Raw genomic sequence first — 22,203 nt, 5'->3', positions numbered from 1 at the left:
CAGCCACGTCTCGATCCCTGAGTCAACCGATGGGGACCTTTGCAAAACAACAACCATCTGCACGAACAGTTCGACGACATTTGCAGCAGCACGGACTATCAGCTCGGAGACCATGGCTGTGGTTACGTAGCATCACAGACAGGAGCGCCTGCGATGGTGTACTCAACGACGAACCTGGGTGCACGAATGGCAAAACGTCATTTTTTTCGGATGAATCCAGGTTCTGTTTACAGCATCATGATGGTCACATCCGTGTTTGGCGACATCGCGGTGAACGCACATTGGAAGCGTGTATTCGTCATCGCCATACTGGCGTAGCACCAGGGGTGATGGTATGGGGTGCCATTGGTTACACGTGTCGGTCACCTCTTGTTCGCATTGACGGCACTTTGAACAGTGGACGTTACATTTCAGATGTGTTACGACCTGTGGCTCTACCCTTCAATCGATCCCTGCGAAACCCTACATTTCAGCAGGACCGCATGTTGCAGTTCCTGTACGGGCCTTTCTGCATACAGAAAAGGTTCGACTACTGCCCTGGCTAGCACATTCTCCAGACCTCTCACCACTTGAAAACGTCTGGTCAATGGTGGCCTAGCAACTGGCTCGTCACAATACGCCAGTGACTACTCGTGATGAACTGTGGTATCGTGTTGAAGCTTCATGGGCAGCTGTCCAAGCTCTGTTTGACTCAATGCCTAGGAGTATCAAGGCCGTTATTACGGCCAGAGGTGGTTGTTCTGGGTACTGATTTCGCAGGATCTATGCGCCCAAAATATATTATACTAGAACTGACATGTGATGAAATTTTCAAGCATTTGTCGAGTGTATAACCGTTCATCCTCTGCAGTTTTTCTTGGTGTAGCAATTTTAATGGCCATTAGTGTATGTGAGCTTGACTGAAGGCACATTCTGGTAGACTGGAGGCTCGGTACAAGAATTTAGGATGGTGCGTGATTTTTTCGTGTGTTCGAGGAGTGCAGTGGTGAGTGTCTTCAAAACGTGGTGGAACCAAGTCCAGACGAGGTTGCGTTGGGCTGCCACCCATGTCGGACGTCGTAGGCTGGGCAGACTGGTAAAACAGGACAGACGGTGAACTGTGGCGCAACTAACATGAGACTTCAATAGTGGGCGGAGTAAAAGTGTGTCTGAATACAGTGCAGAAAACACTCCTAATAATTGGTCTCTGCAGCCAACGACCCATGCATGTACCAACGTTAACACCACATCGGCAGCTGCGACTGAAATGGGCACGTGACCATCGGCATTGGAAATTGGCGCAGTAGCAGAGTGTTACAAGGTCTGATGAATCCCGATACGTTCTTCATCTCGTCAATGGGAGGGCGCGAATCCGTAGTCCTCAAGGGGAACAGCCCCTTGACATCTGCACTGCTGGACGGAAACAAGCTAGTGGCGGCCGCATTATGCTCTGGAGAACATCCATGTGGGTATCCGTGTGTCAAATGGAGTTCGTGCTAGGCATCATGACGGCTAAGGAGTATCGTGCACTGGTTGTATACCACGTACACTCTTTCATGACTATAATTTTTCCCGTCAGCAGTGGTATTTTTCAACAAGCTAATGCACCATGTCACAAGGCTAGGAGTATGATGGAGTGGTTCGAGGAACACAGTGGCGAGTTGCAATTCATGTGCTGCCCCCCTCAACTCCCCAGATCTGAACCCGATCGAACACATCTGACATGTGACTGAAAGTGGCGTCAGAGCTCATCGCCCCCAACCCCGGAATTTACGGGGATTAGGTGACTTGTGTGTGCAGATGTGGTGACAACTTGCCGCAGCGACCTACAAGGTCTCATTGCTTCCATACGTAGCCGCTTTTATCCGTGCCACATGTGGACTTACCGCCTGTTAGGTAGATGGTCACTATGTTCTGGCTGATCAGCGTATATTGATGAGACATAACATTATGACCACTGGCCACTGTGACATTAAACGCCACCTAATAGCTGAAACGAAAGTAGTTATGATGCGTCGTATTACAATACAAGATAGCAAAGAACATCAGCATGTTAAACATAAAATACCACAATATAAAACATACACCACGTTGTGCTGATGTCAGAGCACACTCGTTTACTAACACCACAATGGCGATTGAGCAAGCACGATATTTCCGCAGATGAGTGCGTGTATAATTATTTTCACTACGGTACTTGTCAATCTATAATGTACTCGCATAAATCTCGAACTACATGTTCCACAAAACAAACTCTTTCTTCACTCCAACCTCACTAAAATTACTTTTAACAGAAATTTTAAAATTACAAATTTGAGATGAATTATATTTTGAAAAATTACAGCGTCGTTTTTTAAACACGTATATTTACGATAAAAGTACAGTTCAGTTTAAGTAACTACACACAGTATATGCATCAATAGCAGCTGACAGAAATATATCACTATGTAAATTTGCGATAAAAATATACATTAGGTTATTTGTCTACCACAGTATATGAATCGATGGCAATTCAGAAAAATAGATAACCATGGTAACTGTATACAAAACAACATAGACCATAGTCACTGGAACGGATTGTATACAAGATGCTGTGGAGCTCGTAGTATAAGTTCGATACAGTCCCTGATGTCTACTTTAGATAGTTAGGTTTATATAAAATAAATCGTCACAGCGCTCCACAAAACGACGCAACGTCACTATGTGAATTTCAGGTTTGTAAAGACCATGAACCTCTGTTAAAGTTTCAGAGTGTATATAGCGTTTAAATGAGGTAATATTTGTATTACCCAGCCTGACTTGGAATGTTTGTTTATTGAACTTTCAGATCTGATGAGACAGCATAGATATCTCGAAGCTGGTAAAAAGATTTGCAACCAATCTGTCTTACCTAGTATTTCAGAACAATATAACTTTTAGTTACATTTAATTTTGATTTTCTCGCAGTGCCACACTATTTTATAGCCTCTCTTGTACTACTTTTACTTCACTGATCCATAATCCCTTTTTCTTCTACTTTCTTCTCCATTGTCGTTGCATAATGTATCCCCCCGCCCCCCCCCCCCCCCCCCCCCCCCCCCCATGAACCATGGACCTTGCCGTTGGTGGGGAGGCTTGCGTGCCTCAGCGATACAGATAGCCGTACCGTAGGTGCAACCACAACGGAGGGGTATCTGTTGAGAGGCCAGACAAACATGTGGTTCCTGAAGAGAGGCAGCAGCCTTTACAGTAGTTGCAAGGGCAACAGTCTGCAACATTGATCTGGCTTTGTAACACTGACCAAGCGGGCTTGCTGTGCTGGTACTGCGAACGGCTGAAAGCAAGGGGAAACTACAACCGCAATTATTCCCGAGGGCATACAGCTTTAGTGTATGGTTAAATGATGATGGCGTCCTCTTGGGTAAAATATTCCGGAGGTAAAATAGTCCTCCATTCACATCTCCGGGTGGGGACTACTCAAGAGGACGTTATCAGGAGGACGTAATCAGGAGAAAAAAACTGGCGTTCTACAGATCGGAGCGTGGAATGTCAGATCCCTTAGACAGGCAGGTAGGTTAGAAAATTTAAAAAGGGAAATGGGCAGGTTAAAGTTAGATATAGTGAGAACTAGTGAAGTTCGGTGGCAGGAGGAACAAGACTTCTGGTCAGGTGAATACAGGATTATAAATACAGAATCAAGTAGGGGTAATGCAGGAGTAGGTTTAATAATGAATAGGAAAATAGAAATGCGGGTAAGCTACTACAAACAGCATAGTGAACGCATTATTGTGGCCAAGATAGATATGAAGCCCACGCCTACCAAAGTACTGCAAGTTTATATGCCAAGTAGCTCCGCAGATGAAGAGATTGATGAAATGTATTATGAGATAAAAGAAATTATTCAGATAGTAAAGGGTGACGAAAATTTAATAGTCATGGGTGACTGGAACTCGACAGTAGGAAGAGGAAGAAAATGAAACGTAGTAGGTGAATATGGAATGGGAGTAAGGAATGTTTATAAACTGTAGATTAAAACTGAAGAAACTGCAAAAAGGTTGGAATTTGAGGAGATGGGACCTGGATAAACTGAAAGAACCAGAGGTTGTACAGTGTTACAGGGAGAGCATAAGGGAACGATTGACAAGAATGGGGGAAAGAAATACAGTAGGAGAAGAATGGGTAGCTTTGAGAGATGAAATAGCGAAGGCAGCAGAGGATCACGTAGGTAAAAAGAGAAGAGCTAATAGAAATGGTTGGGTAACAGAAGAGATGTTGAATTTGGCTGATGAAAGGGGAAAATACAAAAATTCAGTAAATGAAGCAGGCAAGAAGGGATACAAACGTCTCAAAAATGAGATCGACAGGAAGTGCAAAATGGCTAAGAAGCGATGGCTAGAGGACAAATGTAAGGATGTAGAAGAGCATATCACTAGGGGTAAGATAGATACTGCCTACAGGAAAATTAAAGACACCTTTGGAGAAAAGAGAACCACTTGCATGAATATCAAAAGCTCAAATGGAAACCCAGTTCTAAGCAAAGAAGGGTAAGCAGAAAGGTGGAGGGAGTATATAGAGGGTCTATAGAGGGGCGATGTTCTTGAGGACAACATTATGGAAATGGAAGAGAATGTAGATGAAGATGAAATAGAAGATACGATACTACTTGAAGAGCTTGACAGAGCACTGAAAGACCTAAGTCGAAACAAGGCCCCAGTAATAGACGACATTCCATTAGAATTACTCAGCCTTGGGAGAGCCAGTCCTGACAAAACTCTACAATTTGGTGAGCAAAATGTATGAGACAGGCGAAATACCCTCAGACTTCAAGAAGAATAAATAATTTCAAACCAAAAGAAAGCGGGCGTTGACACATGTGAAAATTACCAAACTATCAGTTTAATAAGCCACGGCTCCAATATACTAATACGAATTCTTTACAGACGAATGGAAAAACTGGTAGAAGCCGACCTCGGGGAAGATCAGTTTGGATACCGTAGAAAAATTGGAACACGTGAGGCAATACTGACCCTACAACTTGTCTTAGAAAATAGATTAAGGAAAGGCAAACTTACGTTTCTAGCATTTGGAGACGTAGAGAAAGCTTTTCACAATGTTGACTGGAATACTCTCTTTCAAATTCTGAAGGTGGCATGGGCAAAATACAGAGAGCGAAAGGCTATTTACAATTTGTACAGAAACCATAAGGCAGTTATAAGAGTCGAGGGGCATTAAAGGGAAATGGTGATCGGGAAGGGAGTGAGACTGGGTTGTTGCCTATCCCCGATGTTATTCAATCTGTATATTGAGCAAGCAGTAAAGGAAACAAAAGAAACATTCGGAGTAAATAAAAACTTTGAGGTTGACCGACGACATTGTAATTCTGTCAGAGACGACAAAGGACTTGGAAGAGCAGTTGAACGGAATGGACAGTGTCTCCGAAGGAGGATATAAGATGAACATCAGCAAAAACAAAACGAGGATAATGGAATGTAGTCGAATGAAGTCAGGTGATGCTGAGGGAATTAGATTAGGAAATGACACTTAAAGTAGTAAATGAGTTTTGCTATTTAGGGAGAAAAATAACTGATGATGGTCGAAGTAGAGAGGATATAAAATGTGGACTGGCAATGGCAAGGAAAGCGTTTCTGAAGAAGAGAAATTTGTTAACACCGAGTATAGATTTAAGTGTCAGGAAGTTGTTTCTTAAAGTATTTGTATGGAGTGTAGCCATGTATGGAAGTGAAACGTGGATGATAAATAGTTTAGACAAAAAGAGAATACAAGCTTTCGAAATGTGGTGCTACAGAAGAATACTGAAGATAAGGTGGATAGATCACGTAACTAATGAGGAGGTATTGAATAGAATTGGAGAGAAGAGGAATTTGTGGCACAACTTAACTAGAAGAAGGGATCGGTAGGTAGGGCATATTCTGAGGCATCAAGGTATCACCAATTGCTACTGGAGGGCAGCGTGGAGGGTAAAAATCGTAGAGGGAGCCGAAGAGATGAATACACTAGATTGATTCAGAAGGATGTAGGTTGCGGTAGGTACTGGGAGATGAAGAAGCTTGCACAGGATAGAGTAGCATGGGGAGCTGCATCAAACCAGTCTCTGGACTGAAGACCACAACAATAACAACAACACTGTATTTTTATAACAGGTTTGGTTTCTTATTTTTGTGTTCCAAAACCCTAGTATCTATTTGTTCTGTTTTAACATAAACGTTTCTTGTTCAATCTTAAAGCCAACAATCTTCTTAAATTTATAAATTGAGCTAAGTTTTTGTCTAACTTACAAGTTACAGTGGCCTATAGGTCTTCATACACAGTAGCAAGATTTGCTACACTGTCGGTTTCGAGCTATTACTGCTTAATGCTTAAATCGTACAGCAGATGCGGACTGCTGTAAACTTCCGAAGACAAAATTAAATAAGGCACAGCTTGTACTATGGCGGTCGATCGTCGGGGGCTTAAGCTTCAGATCATTAATGGTACTCGTAATGTTCAAAATTTGGATTGTCTTATCATCGCCTTGTTTATTCGTTGTTTCAGGAACTCACAGCTGTTCACTCCGTGCGAGCTGGATGTGGTTTACCATCACTGGTCCGTCAATATTCAGTTTGAAATTGTCTAGAACCAACTCATATAAACCCAACTAAACCTGTGCTATTGGAAATAACAAATGCTTTCAGCTTGAAGATATTATTTTATCACAGTTCTTTCGTGTGCACGGCGGTACTCAGCACTAACATCACATCCGTCGTAGTCTGTAGCGTCCAGCTGCATTAGTAATGTTGCTCGTTTAAGTTGCGCTTCACTCGCAGAGATCATCTCTGTATTGTTATTTCGGAGCTATTGCTTCATTGCATTTTCACAGTTGAATTCACGGTTCTTCAATCCAGAACTGAAATAAAGTCAGTTTAGCCTCTGAAAAGAACCCTACATAACATTTCTCCCCACCTGAAACACAGTAACATAAATTCAGTAAATCAATAACACTTGTGTTCGGTATGAGTACTTGCGAGATGTATTTTAAATGGAACTTCAGCTTAAACAACTTCACTTGACCTTAAAAAACTTTCAAGTAAAGTCAATGATAAATAAAAATGTTCTTCAGTTTGGAATTAAATCTTCAAAATACTTCTCTCACTTTTTGAATCTTTATTACACAGCTTTTACACACACTTATAATATCGCCACATCTCAAACATGAATGAAATGAATCGATAGCTAGCAACTAAATGTGGGCCAATCTGACCATGAGCGGAAACATAGTTTATTATTACGATTCAAAGTACAAGCCTCTTTCTTTTATCTGCGGGCAAGTTGCTTCAGGATGTCTTCTCTGGTAAACGATAGTCGATTCAACGCTAATGTAAGCAAGCGACGACAGAAAGGTTGTGTCTTCTGGCACTGCCACTATCCATGCACGTAACATGAACCATAAGAAAATAACACACATTTTGACAGTCATACATTCATACAAAATATAGGAAATCTTTCCTTTTTATTATCACCACTAAACTTACAGCTACTTACTGTCCATGTACCGTGTGCTGGAGCAGCTCTCCCTTTCTTTAGGAGGTGCTGGCTGGAGAGTTATTTACGCTACTGCGTACAAAACACCGTATCATCACAAAGTTCATACTTTATCGAAGAGTAACCCACTCAGTTCTGAAACCTCACTACTGCTATTTGTAACGTAATACTATTAATTTAAATAAAAACTTCTGAAGTGGGCAAAACGTAATTTCGTAACAGCACGGATTGAAAGATATGCTTTCGAAAATAACGGTCACCAGGTGTAACGCGACAATGCTTTCTTATCTGAAATATCACGAGAAGCGTGCAACTAATTAGGCTTCCTACGGTAATTGCAGTCCGCTTTTAATTAGTGGTTAGCGGCTTAGCAGGAGCCGTCGTTGCAACTCCTCTATACAGTACATTAATGTTGAAAGAGACGTTGTACTATGTTCAACATGCCACAGTTACTAAAATTCAGTTGCTGACCTCCGGAACAATATTGGCCGAGATTAACTGAGTGAACATCAAAGCGATTAGTACCATTTTGAACAGACATGGCGACTGAGACCAAATGTTTCTAAAACCGATGTAAGCCTGTTCCACCTCTCTAATCGCCTTTCATCAGCAAAGATCAGTCCACAGCTCTGCCCTCTTGGCACAGTCAGATACAACGAAAGCCCAAAATACCTGGGATTCACTCTGGACAGAACTTCAACGTACAAATAACACCTTTCCAACTTGGCTAAGAAGATACAAACACGAGTGAAACTTGTGAGAGAGCTGGCAAGCAGTGCATGGGGAGCAAGCACATCAGTCCTCCGAGGAGCATCCCTTGCACTGGTATACTCTGCAGCAGAATACTGTGCACCAGTTTGGCTCCGAAGCGCCCACGTAGTGAAAGTAGACGCCCAGCTGAACTCAGTTATGAGAGTAATTAGTGGTACAGCCCGGTCTGCACCTACTTGCTGGCTACCAGTGCTTTCAAACATCTGTCCACCAGACCTCCGACGAAAGGCTGCTCTTTACAACCTCTCTCATCAAGTTTCTGAAAACAACTCGATCCCTTTTCATGACGATTTGCTATCACTGCCCAGGAAACGCCTCAAATATAGAAGACCAGCATATGAAATGGGAGTCCAAATGCTATCCACAGGATTCGAACAGGACGCAGAGTGGAAACGTGAGTGGCAAGCTACAAGAACCCGAAACCACGAACTTGTAGACAACCCAACAGTTCCAGTCTTCCACCAACCAAGAGAGGTGTGGGTGCAGTTAAACAGATGTCGGACTGAAGAGGGTCGGTGCAAGACGTCATGAACGCTTGTGAGATGGCGAGCCGCTAAGGGCTGCTCGAACTGTCAACAAGGGTCGCAACAAGACCTGAGTGTTCATGACGTCTTTCCGGCTTAGATCTAAACAAACAGTCTACAAGACCATCGAGAACATCGAATTTGCTACAACAGCTGGAGACAAGAAGAATCGTATTCCAGTTAAGTCTGTCGCTGCACAAGCTTTGCTGGATGGTCCTGCTGTTTTCGTCGGTTGTAGACATAATTTTAGTTTAGATATAAACGATACGTTTGGTCATGGTAACGGATGGTTTACTGTTGCCATTGTTCGAGGAGGTACTGGAGTACCAAGTGTTGCTGGACTTGAAAGTTTTGTTGACAGAGACATTATTGCCTTTCGCACTTACCATATTTCGGAATTGGCTAATAAGGATTTTGGTAAATCTGCATATGTTTCTCCTTCTGCCTTGTCATTGTATACTCGTAACAGGACGAAAATATCTGTAAACGAATCTGTATTCATTTGGGTTAAAGGCAAAGGTGTATGTGACTCGTAAGTACTGCATCTTTTCGAGTCATTACAAACTTTAATTTTATTAATGTACTATATGCCTAATGTTGTAGTACAGTTAGTCTAATTCTGAAGACGACGCTCATAGTAGCGTCGAAACCAGATCAATTTTGACTTAATATTTGTGACCGAGGGCTTATTTGTTACAATATTAAATTAATAGTATTGCATTACAAACAGCAGTAGTCAGGTGTCACAACTGAGTGTGCAACTCTTCGATAAGGTATGAACTTTGTTATGATACGGTGTTCTGTACGCCGTAGCGTCGAACTCTCCAGCCAGCACCTCCTAAAGGAAGGGAGTGCTGTTCTAGCACACGGTACATGGACAGTAAGTAGCTGTAAGTTTAGTAGTGATAATAAAAAGGGAATATTTCGTATATTTCGTATGAATGTGTCACTCTGTAAAAATGTGTATTGTTTTCTTATGTTTCATGTTAGGATCATGGATAGTTTCAGTGGCAGAAGACACTTGCTTCCATTAGCGTTGTCATCGAAGAAAAATCTGGCTTTCTGTGGTTCGGAACGTGTAATTTCAAGCGCCTTAATCGTGTTGGTTAACTTGAACAGAAAAATGTATAGGTTGAAGTTAGAGATGGTGAGCGTTAATGAAGTCTTGTAGCTGGAAGAAAAAAATTTCAGGTGAGGTGGGTACAGACTTTTCAACAAAAAAGTAAATGTACTAAAACATTAGTATGCCCAATTATAATGATAAGTAAATAAAAATTGGGATAAACTTCTATGACCTCCCCACTGGGCATCCGATTACGCCATTGGAAGGATATGTCACAGCTGTCGGTCGTTAACGATGGGTCCGTCAGGGCCCGTGAGCTGAAAAGAAAACGTCTATGAACTTTACAGTGGACGGGGCATCATAGCGAAGATACACACAAAGCTTTGACCCACCATAGTACCCGTTACAGCGTGGAAGCGCTGTATCAAAATGTTTAAAGGCCAAGTACAGATTCGCGGTTGGGGGAGGGGGGGGGTCGGTTCCTATTTCAGCTAGTTACATATTTAATTTTTATTTTTTTCTAGCCCGGACCAGCGGCCATCTGTATAGTCATTCTGTTGCGATTCTCGTCGTCGGTTGCTATGATCACAGTTGACCAATGCTAAATAGAAACATATATTGCAGGTTTGGCAGTGAAGTCAGTAGGGAGCTGACTGCAGAGTCTGTATCTGCAACGACTTAAATAATTAGTAGTCGTTGGTAAAAAAATAATATATACTGCCCTTTACTTGTGTTACAGGCTTCTTCATATGCTGCACACATATAATTATTAACAGATATCTAGGGAGATATTACTTATGCCAGACTTGACTAAGCGCCTTGTTAGAGGTTGCTTCCTATCAGCTGAAGGCTATGTATGCTACATTCCTAGTTGACGTTCCGAGCAAGAGTGGACGAGAGTTCTCTAGATACTTGTCACAAGCTGCGGAGTGGTGCTAGCGGCGCTGGTCGCAACTCCGGGTCCAACGATACTAGTATGGACCGTGGCCGATAAGTTATCGGCCACGGTCCATACTAGTATCGTGTGGTCTCGAACGTTGATACCACACTAACTCCTCTGTTGCTATGTTACAGTTCATTAAGCAAAGTTTGAACGACGAACTGATACTGGCTTCCAGGCAAATTGTGCGAATCAATTAATTCCTTTTGCAAAAGATTTTAATTGGGTTGAAATTAATGCTTAGCTAATGGCTCCATCTGTGTGTTCACCGTTCGATTTTACGTGCAGAAACATATTTTCTGGCAGGTTTTTGAAGCGCGCCACTTCTGTACTTTAAAGTTATACGAACTGGCTCAAACGTTTGGCGGTGGTAGAGAAATGAATGAAGTCTAAGCGAAATTATTTACTCAATAGTCTCTATCCATTGTCGAAATATGACTACTAAATTCGAGCTAAATGTAGCACGTAACATTTGTTCTTCTTCGAACTGAAAGTGCGGAAACGGCTTGAAGTGAATCAATAGTAAATAAAATGCATTCTTACGACAAAATTGAATACTCGCTTTTAAACGTCCAGGTTCACTCGCGTTTTACGTGCGAGAAAACATTTTGTGATTTTTTTTTTTATACCCGTCATTCTGCGTTTCAGACTTATGCGAACCGGTTCAAATTTTCAAAGACGGTAAACAAATACGTGTAACAAATGGTTGTCCTGTTGTTTTGTTAAAGCTTTATCCGTTGCTACGATATTAGCAACGTGAGTCGAAAGACAACGAAAATAACTTTACCGGATACGGATCAGTTGTCCCCGAGTCAACAAAATTCTGCATCGGCTGACAAGCTATGGCAGTTTAATGTCAAAATGATGATAGAGTAAAAGTTGAGAACCAAAGTGTAAAATGATCCTATTATATCACAAAAAAGGCGAATATATCCTGGGCAGGGTTAGGGGTTCCAAAGAAAGGACTAGCGTTGTGACTTATCTGCCAGCCTCAAAGACATCTCGACATATCTGCGTTTCTTTGCTTCTTGGTAGTAGTACCCGTATCATGTAATGTAATCATGTCAAATAAAGTAACATCGTACATGATGTGATATCAAATATCACGACACATTCCATCACGTCGTATTTACTACTGCTGGCGAATCTTATGGATTTTGCGCACAGGATCAGGGACTTTAGCCTAGAAATTTGCAAGACGCAAGTGTGCCAACACCCAGGAGCTGGAGAAGTACGTTAACACATAAGAAAGCGCGAATATGTGAAGGTGCTCTGATTCAAAGGGCACTGAAGCTGCCAGGTAAGTTGAAAAACTAGTCCCTTCTTTTGGGTCCCGAACTCTGTTGAGGATATAATCGCCTTTTTGTGCTTCCATTGGAGCATTTTTCATTCTAGTATATGTATATTTGCCTATTAGCTCAGCAGAAGAGTAATAGAATGAAAGAGCTGTTCGATGATTTAAGAGGAATTTTTTATTTCGTTAAATGGGACCAAAATTACTTGTGATGATAGCCTGGAATTCAACATTAGGGAAAAGAGGAGAAGGAAAACTTTTAGAAGTGCACGAGTCGGGACACCGGAAAGAAATGGAAGCCGCCATGTGGTGTTATTCACACAGCTGTTGTTGTTGTGGTCTTCAGTCCTGAGACTGGTTTGATGCAGCTCTCCATGCTAATCTATCCTGTGCAAGCTTCTTCATCTCCCAGTACCTACTGCAACCTACATCCTTCTGAATCTGTTTAGTGTATTCATCTCTTGGTCTCCCTCTACGATTTTTACCCTCCACGCTGCCCTCCAATACTAAATTGGTGATCCCTTGATGCCTCAGAACATGTCCTACCAACCGATCCCTTCTTCCAGTTAAGTTGTGCCACAAACTTTCCTTCTCCCCAATCCTATTCAATACCTCCCCATTAGTTATATGATCTACCCATCTAATCTTCAGCATTCTTCTGTAGCACCACATTTCGAAAGCTTCTATTCTCTTCTTGTCCAAACTGTTTATCGTCCATGTTTCACATGGCTACACTCCATACAAATATTTTCAGAAATGACCTCCTGACACTTAAATCTATACTCGATGTTAACAAATTTCTCTTCTTCAGAAACGCTTTCCTTGCCATTGCCAGTCTACATTCTATATCCTCTCTACTTCGACCATCATCAGTTTTTTTGCTTCCCAAATAGCAAACCTCCTTTACTACTTTAAGTCTCTCATTTCCTAATCTAATTCCCTCAGCATCACCCGACTTAACTCGACTACATTCCATTATCCTCGTTTTGCTTTTGTTGATGTTCATCTTAAACCCTCCTTTCAAGACACTGTCCATTCCGTTCAACTGCTCTTCCAAGTCCTTTGCTGTCTGTGACAGAATTACAATGTCGCCGATCAACCTTAAAATTTTTCATTTCTCCTCCATGTATTTTAATACCTACTCTGAATTTTTCTTTTGTTTCCTTCACTGCTTGCTCAATATACAGATTGAACAACATCGGGGAGAGGCTACAAACCTCTCTCACTCCCTTTCCAACCACTGCTTTCCTTTCGTGCCCCTCGGCTCTCATAACTGCAATCTGGTTTCTGTACAAATTGTAAATAGCCTTTCGCTTCCTGTATTTTACCCCTGCCACCTTCAGAATTTGAAAGAGAGTATTCCAGTCAACATTGTCAAAAGCTTTCTCTAAGTCTACAAATGCTAGAAACGTAGCTTTGCGTTTCCTTAATCTAGCTCCTAAGATAAGTCGTAGGGTCAGTATTGCCTCACGTGTTCCAATATTTCTACGGAATCCAAACTGATCTTCCCCGAGGTCAGCTTCTACCAGTTTTTCCATTCGTCTGTACAGAATACGCGTTAGTATTTTGCATCCGTGACTTATTAAACTGATTGTTCGATAATTCTCACATTTGTCAGCACCTTTCTTCTTGAAGTCTGAGGGTATTTCGCCTGTCTCATACATCTTGCTCACCATATGGTAGAGTTTTGTCTGGACTGGCTCTCCCAAGGCAGTCAGTAGTTCTAATGGAATGTTGTCTACTCCGGGGGCCTTGTTTCGACTCAGGTCTTTCAGTGCTCTGTCACACTCTTCACGCAGTATCATATTTCCCATTTCATCTTCATCTACATCCTCTTCCATTTCCATTATATTGTCCTCAAGTACATCGCCCATGTATAGACCCTCTATATACTCCTTCCACCTTTCTGCTTTCCTTTCTTTGCTTAGAACTGGGTTTCCATCTGAGCTCTTGATATTCATACAAGTGGCTCTCTTATCTCCAAAGGTCTCTTTAATTTTCCAGTATGCAGTATCTATCTTACCCCTAGTGTGATAAGCCTCTACATCCTTACATTTGTCCTCTAGCCATCCCTGCTTAGCCATTTTGCACTTCCTGTCGATCTCGTTTTTGAGACGTTTGTATTCCTTTTTGCCTGCTTCATTTACTACATTTTTATATTTTCTCCTTTCATCAATTAAATTCAGTATTTCTTCTGTTACCCAAGGATTCACACAGCTAGATTAAATAAGCGCTGCAATTAGATTTAATAACCATGAATGAAGGTTATTTACATGGAAGATATCTGGAGACGTCTGGCGTCTCAAATGTTGATTACATAATAGTAAGGTAAATATTTCGAAAAAGGTCTGAAATTCCCGAGGAGTAGCTGTAGGCTCTAACCACAATTTATTGGTTACAAATTGTGAAATTTCAGACAGGTAGGTAATTGAGGATATGGAACCTGACTAAAGTAATACAATTAGAAGTTGTGTAGAGTTCCTAACAGAGCTGCAGGTGACTACTACATGAAATAGTCGAAAGAACTGTAATAGAAACGAACCGTTAGCTTTCTGAAATGAAATACTGGAGGCAGCAGTGATAGATAGATAGTGGACAATGAGAAACTGGATTGTCTGGAGGAGTAGCATATAGTTGTGGAAATACCCTTGGATATGCAAAAAATAGATACGTTGTATAGGTAAATTAAAGAAACAGTTAGAAAAGAGAGGATGATTTCTATGAATATCGTGAGCTGAGAGTGAGAGATGACGGATGGAAGGAATATACAGGAGGATTACATACAGGACAGAAACGTGAAGACAAGCATATGAAAAAAATTAGAGGAAGTAAAAGAAGACGAGATGGAGGATGCGGTAGTGACAGAAGAATTTGACAGAGCGCTAATTCTAAATCGATACGAGGCCCTTGGAACATGTACCACTCCTTCATGATTATTAATATTCTTGAAAACCGACCACAATAAAACTATTGCACGTAGTATGGCAGATATGTTGCACAGACGGAACGTCCTCAAACGTTTAGGAGACTGTGATAATCCGAATACCAAGGAAGGTTAGCCCTGGCAGTTTGAAGTGTTATTGAACCATAAATTTAGTGTCATGAATGCGAAATACTAACACAGATTGTCTACAGAAGAAAAGAATAATTCACTAGACGAAGTGATAGCGGCACAAAACGGCCAACTTACGGCACAACAAGTGTTCCAGTATATTCAGAACTAAAGAAATAAACAACTGTATAACAAAGCGACCAAAAGATTTCCACTAACTGACCCATGGTTCTACTAACAGTTCGTGCATTCTACTTTTGCTTGAGGTATAAAACCACTCATCCACCTGAATCGGAAAACCATCAGGCACTTGACAAGTGAGTAAATAGTAGCAAAAAGATTAAAAATGGTCATCAGTCCCCTAGAACTTAGAACTACTTAAAGCTAACTAACCTAAGAACATCACACAACATCCAGTCATCACGAGGCAGAGATAATCCCTGACCCCGCCGGGAATCGAACCCGGGAACCCGGGCGCGGGTAGCAAAAAACGTTAAAAAGGAATAATACAGACTAAGATTGTAAACTTGTGACGAAAAGTAACGACTCAAAAGAGAATATAGGATTAAGAAAATATTAACAAAGTTTTTGAACAAGCTTATCAAACGAGTAAATAAAAGAAAAGTGTACAGTACATACTCACCTCTGCAACATGCATTTTGTAAGTTTGTTTCAGAGTCAAAATAAGAAATATTCATTTTGAATTTCTCAATAGGAAGGCATTTTACCCAGCATAAATATGCTACGAACACAGCCAGCAAGCCGACATTGCAGAAAGGAGAACAAACCTGGAAGAGACTGCCACACCTCCCACGAGAAACTGGAATCGTAAACTCAGCAACGCGACCTCAGCGATGAGAAGAGAGATTAAAAGTTTCACATGAACGTCCATCGGCTTACTAATATGGCGAAAAGCAACAAACTGAAATCGCGAAAGCCATTCTTACGAAACAGAGTGGTGATGAAGACCCCTGATCAGATCATAAAAGCATGCCACATTCGGCCATCGGCGGGCCGACATAACGTCACTACCTCACTACCCAGCAGTAATAAATACTCCTGCTTCTGAACCTTTGAATCTTTGCGTTGCTGGACACCAGGTACAAGGTTGAACCTGGGATGCACTGCTACAATTCGTCAAGGCTACTTCTGCCTCCGAGACATACTCGGTCGCTAGGTCGCTGTGAGCTGTCGTCCTCACAACCACTCATGAGAAGATTTGGAGACGGCTACCAATGGCTTGCTGAACCGCAGTGGCCATTTTTCACAATATTTGGGAGTCGCGCTTATCGCAGCTGCACCCAACTGTTACCTGCAAGCAGTCATCGATATTTCTGGCCTCCCTTGATGCAAGGGCTACGCTGAAGACCCTCTCCACACTAAGCAGAGCAGCTAAGAGATTATCCGAGCACACCGCCTTCGGTGTCAACGAGAGTGCTCTGGTAATTCGCAATCTCCGTGCTGGTCGTCAACGCCTGTCGTACGGCTCCGCCATTCGCCCTCGAGGCCTCCCACCCAGCCGACACAATGACTGCGTGAACCAGACGCTGAGGGAAATGTCTCCTAGAATCTCAGCATCTACGAGTTCAGAGAGGCCACGTGCTGCACTGCCGCCGGCCTGGGAGCCGACACAGAGCATAATACAACGCTGTAAACTTTAACGGATAAATTCTTGTTCTGCTAATGTTGTATCATTAGTGCACTGGGCGCTGATGGGAGTGCAATGCCACACCCCACGCTCCGTCACCCCACAACGGTAGACGTCTCACCGCAGCCACTACAATACCAACACGATATGTCTATTGAAGAATGGAACGACTGACAGCTGACCTGGGGTTCGGTTAAGGAGAAACGCACGAACAGATGCTGTAATACTAAGTCTAGGGCCTAACACAGATTGAAAAACCGTTGCCCCACGTTCATAGCATCGGCGAGTTTAGAAAAAGCTCTTGGCAATAGTGACTGCAATACACGGTATTACATTCTGGAGTTCCCAAGCGCAAAATGTCGTTACTAGTACAGAAACCAGATTTTACAGCTATGAGGAAGGAACAACGTGATAGGATGCCAGAACGTGAGAAGGGAGTGAGACAGCATTGTAGCCTGTGACCTATGTTAATTAGTTCGTTCATCGTCAAACAGTAAACTAACACAAGGAAAAATTTGTAAGTAATAAATTTCAGCTATCAATCGTACTTTTGAAATTTTTTCATTGGAAGATCTAGATTTCAGCTAGAAACTAGCCATTTTCAATGCACTATCATTTTTGATCAATGCATGTAATGCATGTTTGTCGGGCTTCATCCACAGTTCATTGAATACTCAGTTCATTGAGAATGGTTGGTTTCTAGCTGAAATCTAGATCTGCCAATAAAATTTAAGAAGGACGACTGATACCTGAAATCTATTTACAAGTTAATATAACAGTAACTGCGTGCAACAGCCTTTTGAATGGAAGGTAACCTGATGAAGGAATAATTTGTCAAAGGAATTAATGAACTAGCAAGATGTATTTTCAGGAGGTCCTGCTCTACAGCTCTTACATACACTATATGATCAAAAGTATCCGGACACCTGTCTGAAAATGTATCGGTAATGCTGGAATTGAATGTGGTGTTGGCCCACCCTTAGCCTTGATGATAGCTTCCACTCTCGCAGACATACGTTCAATCAGGTGCTGGAAGGTTTCTTGGGAATGGCAGCCCATTCTTCACTGAGTGCTGCACTGAGGTAGCGATGTCGGTGTTCTGTAGGATTTAGGTCAGGACTCTGTAATGGCCAGTCTATTACAGGGAAGTTATTGTCGTGTAACCACTCCGCCACAGGCCGTGCATTATGCTTATCGTGTTGAAAGATGCAATCGCCATCGCCGAATTGCTCTTCAACAGTAAGAAGCAAGAAGGTGCTTAAAACATCAATGTAGGCCTGTGCTGTGATAGTGCCACGCAAAACAACAAGCGATGCATGCCTCTTCCATGAAAAATACGACCACACCATAACACCACCGCCTCCGAGTTTTACTGTTGGCACTACACATGCTGGCAGATGACGTTGACCGGCAGTTCGCCATACCCACACCCTGCCATCGGATCGCCACATTGTGTATGGAGATTCTTCACTCCACACGTTTTCCCACTGTTCAATCGTTCAATGTTTAAGCTCCTTACACCGAACGAAGCGTCTTTTGCCTTATGAGCAGCCGCTCGACCATGAAATCCAAGTTTCCTCACCTCCCACCAGACTCGCAGTGGATCCTGAAACAGTTTGGAATTCCTGTGTGATTCTGGATAGATGTCTGCCTATTACACATTACGACTCTCTTCAATTGTCAGCAATCTCTGTTAGTCAACAGACGAGGTCGGCCTGCACGCTTTTGCGCTGTACGTGTCCCTTCACGTTTCCACTTCAGATCATAAACAGTGGACATACGGATGTTTAGGAGTGTGGAAGTCCCGTGTACAGACGTGACAGACAGTGACACCCAGTCACCTGACCACTTTCGAAGTCCGTGAGTTCCGCGGAGCGCCCATTCTGCTCTCTCACGATGTCTAACGAGTACCGAGGTCGCTGATATGGAGTACCTGGCAGTAGGTGGCAGCACAATGCACCTAACATGAAAAACGTATGTTTTTGGGGGGGGGGGGGGGGGGGTCCGGATACTTGTGATCTCATAGTGTATATATGAAAAATTTCGTATTGTACCCTTGAGCCACTTGTAAAAAACTTTATTTACACAACCTGTTTCAGTCGTATGTCTATCATCAGGTTCATAAAAGTATTCGCAGCATCTCGATAGGCGAAATTTAAAATCATCATCATCAGGGGACACTCTGTCCCGAGTTTCTAGTCCTGCCAGTGTGAAAAATGTCACATTACGAACTGGAATTGGTAGTGAAATACTTTGTTTATACAAGCAATTTCTGTCGTCTGGTCATCATGAGGTTCATGAAAGTATTCACCGCATGACGTTAGGCTAAATATAAAATTATTATCGTCGGGTGATAGAAACATGAATTATACACTCTTATTATATCGTAATATAAATTACAACATCGATCTGTATAAAGATGGGGCCGGAAGTTAAAACTGTAATTGGCGTTAACGCTGGGAGTAGATACGTACTACATATAGCCAACTGGGTGTGGATCTGTTAAAGCATTACAGTTTTAACATGAATGTGTATACCATCTAGCACAGTTTTTATAGTACAACGATGTAATTTATATTACGATATGATAACAGTATATAATTCACAGTTTTATCGCCCGACGATAATAATTTTATGTTTCATAACATGATGCTGTGAATACTTTTAATAACCCCGTGATGAACAGACGACTGAAACTGGTTATGTAAATAACATATTTTACCAGCAGTTCTAGACGGTAATGTGACATTTTTCAAACTAGCATGACTAGATATCACGGGACCGAGTATACTAGAAGCATCAGTATTCAGAACATGGTTCTTCAGGCTATGTAGGCGCTGTTGAACGCCCATATGCGGTAAGGACGCTCTTTGCTCTGAGACGCAAAGAATAAGAAAGCAGTGCAGCGCAGTGTCACGATCTATGTTACAGATGCTGCAGCGTGAAATGATGATGGACAGCGAACCATCCGAATTTCTCACCGACGGGAGTTCACTGAGGACCGCATTACATCTGGCTCAGCTGATAACTCGTGGTGAGTAATACTCCTTCGAAATGTTTCCGCAATGAAAGACACCTTGGTGACAATCACGCCGTAAAATTTATTCCAGAAATAGCTGTGTGGGGCATCTAATTCAAATTAACTATCTCTGTAGCAGTTGTCTGTTTCTAATCTTTTCCGCCAGCCGGAGTGGCCCAGCAGTTCTAGGCGCTACTGTCTGGAACCGCACGGCCGCTACGGTCGCAGGTTCGAATCCTGCCTCGGGCATGGATGTGTTTGATGTCCTTCGGTTAGTTAGGTTTAAGTAGTTATAAGTTCTAGGGGACTGATGACCTCAGATGTTAAGTCACATAGGGCTCAAAGCCATTTGAACCATTTTTTTCTAATCTTTTCCAATGAACACAATCACTTTGCTGTTAACACGTACTGGCACTGAGGTACGGATTATAATTGAGACATTCTTCTCACCTACGTTTCCAAAACCTATCCCAGAGAGAGGAAACGCTAATGGGCCAGATAATCTACACAGTGGTATCGGGTATGCACATACACTCCTGGAAATTGAAATAAGAACACCGTGAATTCATTGTCCCAGGAAGGGGAAACTTTATTGACACATTCCTGGGGTCAGATACATCACGTGATCACACTGACAGAACCACAGGCACATAGACACAGGCAACAGAGCATGCACAATGTCGGCACTAGTACAGTGTATATCCACCTTTCACAGCAATGCAGGCTCCTATTCTCCCATGGAGACGATCGTAGAGATGCTGGATGTAGTCCTGTGGAACGGCTTGCCATGCCATTTCCACCTGGCGCCTCAGTTGGACCAGCGTTCGTGCTGGACGTGCAGACCGCGTGAGACGACGCTTCATCCAGTCCCAAACATGCTCAATGGGGGACAGATCCGGAGATCTTGCTGGCCAGGGTAGTTGACTTACACCTTCTAGAGCACGTTGGGTGGCACGGGATACATGCGGACGTGCATTGTCCTGTTGGAACAGCAAGAACGATGGGTTCGATGACGGTTTGGATGTACCGTGCACTATTCAGTGTCCCTCGACGATCACCAGAGGTGTACGGCCAGTGTAGGAGATCGCTCCCCACACCATGATGCCGGGTGTTGGCCCTGTGTGCCTCGGTCGTATGCAGTCCTGATTGTGACGCTCACCTGCACGGCGCCAAACACTCATACGACCATCATTGGCACCAAGGCAGAAGCGACTCTCATCGCTGAAGACGACACGTCTCCATTCGTCCCTCCATTCACGCCTGTCGCGACACCGCTGGAGGCGGGCTGCACGATGTTGGGGCGTGAGCGGAAGACGGCCTAACGGTGTGCGGGACCGTAGCCCAGCTTCATGGAGTCGGTTGCGAATGGTCCTCGCCGATACCCCAGGAGCAACAGTGTCCATAATTTGCTGGGAAGTGGCGGTGCGGTCCCCTACGGTACTGCGTAGGATCCTACGGTCTTGGCGTGCATCCCTGCGTCGCTGCGGTCCGGTCCCAGGTCGACGTGCACGTGCACCTTACGCCGACCACTGGCGACAACATCGATGTACTGTGGAGACCTCACGCCCCACGTGTTGAGCAATTCGGCGGTACGTCCACCCGGCCTCCCGCATGCCCACTATACGCCCTCGCTCAAAGTCCGTCAACTGCACATACGGTTCACGTCCACGCTGTCGCGGCATGCTACCAGTGTTAAAGACTGCGATGGAGCTCCGTATGCCACGGCAAACTGGCTGACACTGACGGCGGCGGTGCACAAATGCTGCGCAGCTAGCGCCATTCGACGGCCAACACCGCGGTTCCTGGTGTGTCCGCTGTGCCGTGCGTGTGATCATTGCTTGTACAGCCCTCTCGCAGTGTCCGGAGCAAGTATGGTGGGTCTGACACACCGGTGTCAATGTGTTCTTTTTTCCATTTCCAGGAGTGTATATAGACGGCGGTAGTTTCAATTCCACAAAGCATAAAAGGAAAGTACTTTGGCGGAGCTGAGATTTGTATTCAGGCGATTCATGTCAAAAGGCTCCCGTCGTCGTTATGGTCGCATGACGGAAATCACCAGATTTTGAACGTAGTGCTTGGAGCTAGACGCATGGGACATTCCATTTCGGAAATCGTTAGAGAATTCAATATTGCGAGATCTGCAGTGCCAAGAGTGTGTAGAGAATTCCAGGCATTACCTCTCTCCACAGGCAACACGGTGACGGGCGGCCTTCATTTAACGACCGACAGCAGCGAAGTTTGCACAGTGTTGTCAGTGCTAAAAGACAATCAACAGTGCGTGAAATAACCGCAGAAATTAATGTGGAATGTACGACGTGAGTATTCGTTAGGACATTTCGGTGAAATTTGGCGTTAGTGGGCTATGGCAGTAGGCAACACGAAATCGCCATCGGCT

The 22,203-nt window shown here is 43.2% G+C and overlaps 1 protein-coding gene across 1 annotated transcript in view; it reads left to right on the top strand.

The window, feature by feature from the left end:
- LOC126282075 (uncharacterized) overlaps nt 1–22,203 on the top strand; it is a 112,501-nt gene that overhangs the window by 66,748 nt on the left and 23,550 nt on the right. The window contains exon 6 of the mRNA XM_049981530.1: nt 19,721–19,823. Coding sequence (XP_049837487.1) covers nt 19,721–19,823 — 103 coding nt within the window. The remainder of the gene's footprint in view (nt 1–19,720; nt 19,824–22,203) is intronic.

Source organism: Schistocerca gregaria, chromosome 7 (genome assembly GCF_023897955.1).
Source record: "Schistocerca gregaria isolate iqSchGreg1 chromosome 7, iqSchGreg1.2, whole genome shotgun sequence".
In the NCBI taxonomy this organism is placed as follows: domain Eukaryota; kingdom Metazoa; phylum Arthropoda; class Insecta; order Orthoptera; family Acrididae; genus Schistocerca; species Schistocerca gregaria.
Note: the sequence above shows the minus strand (reverse complement) of the source record. Positions and strands in the feature narration are given on the sequence as shown.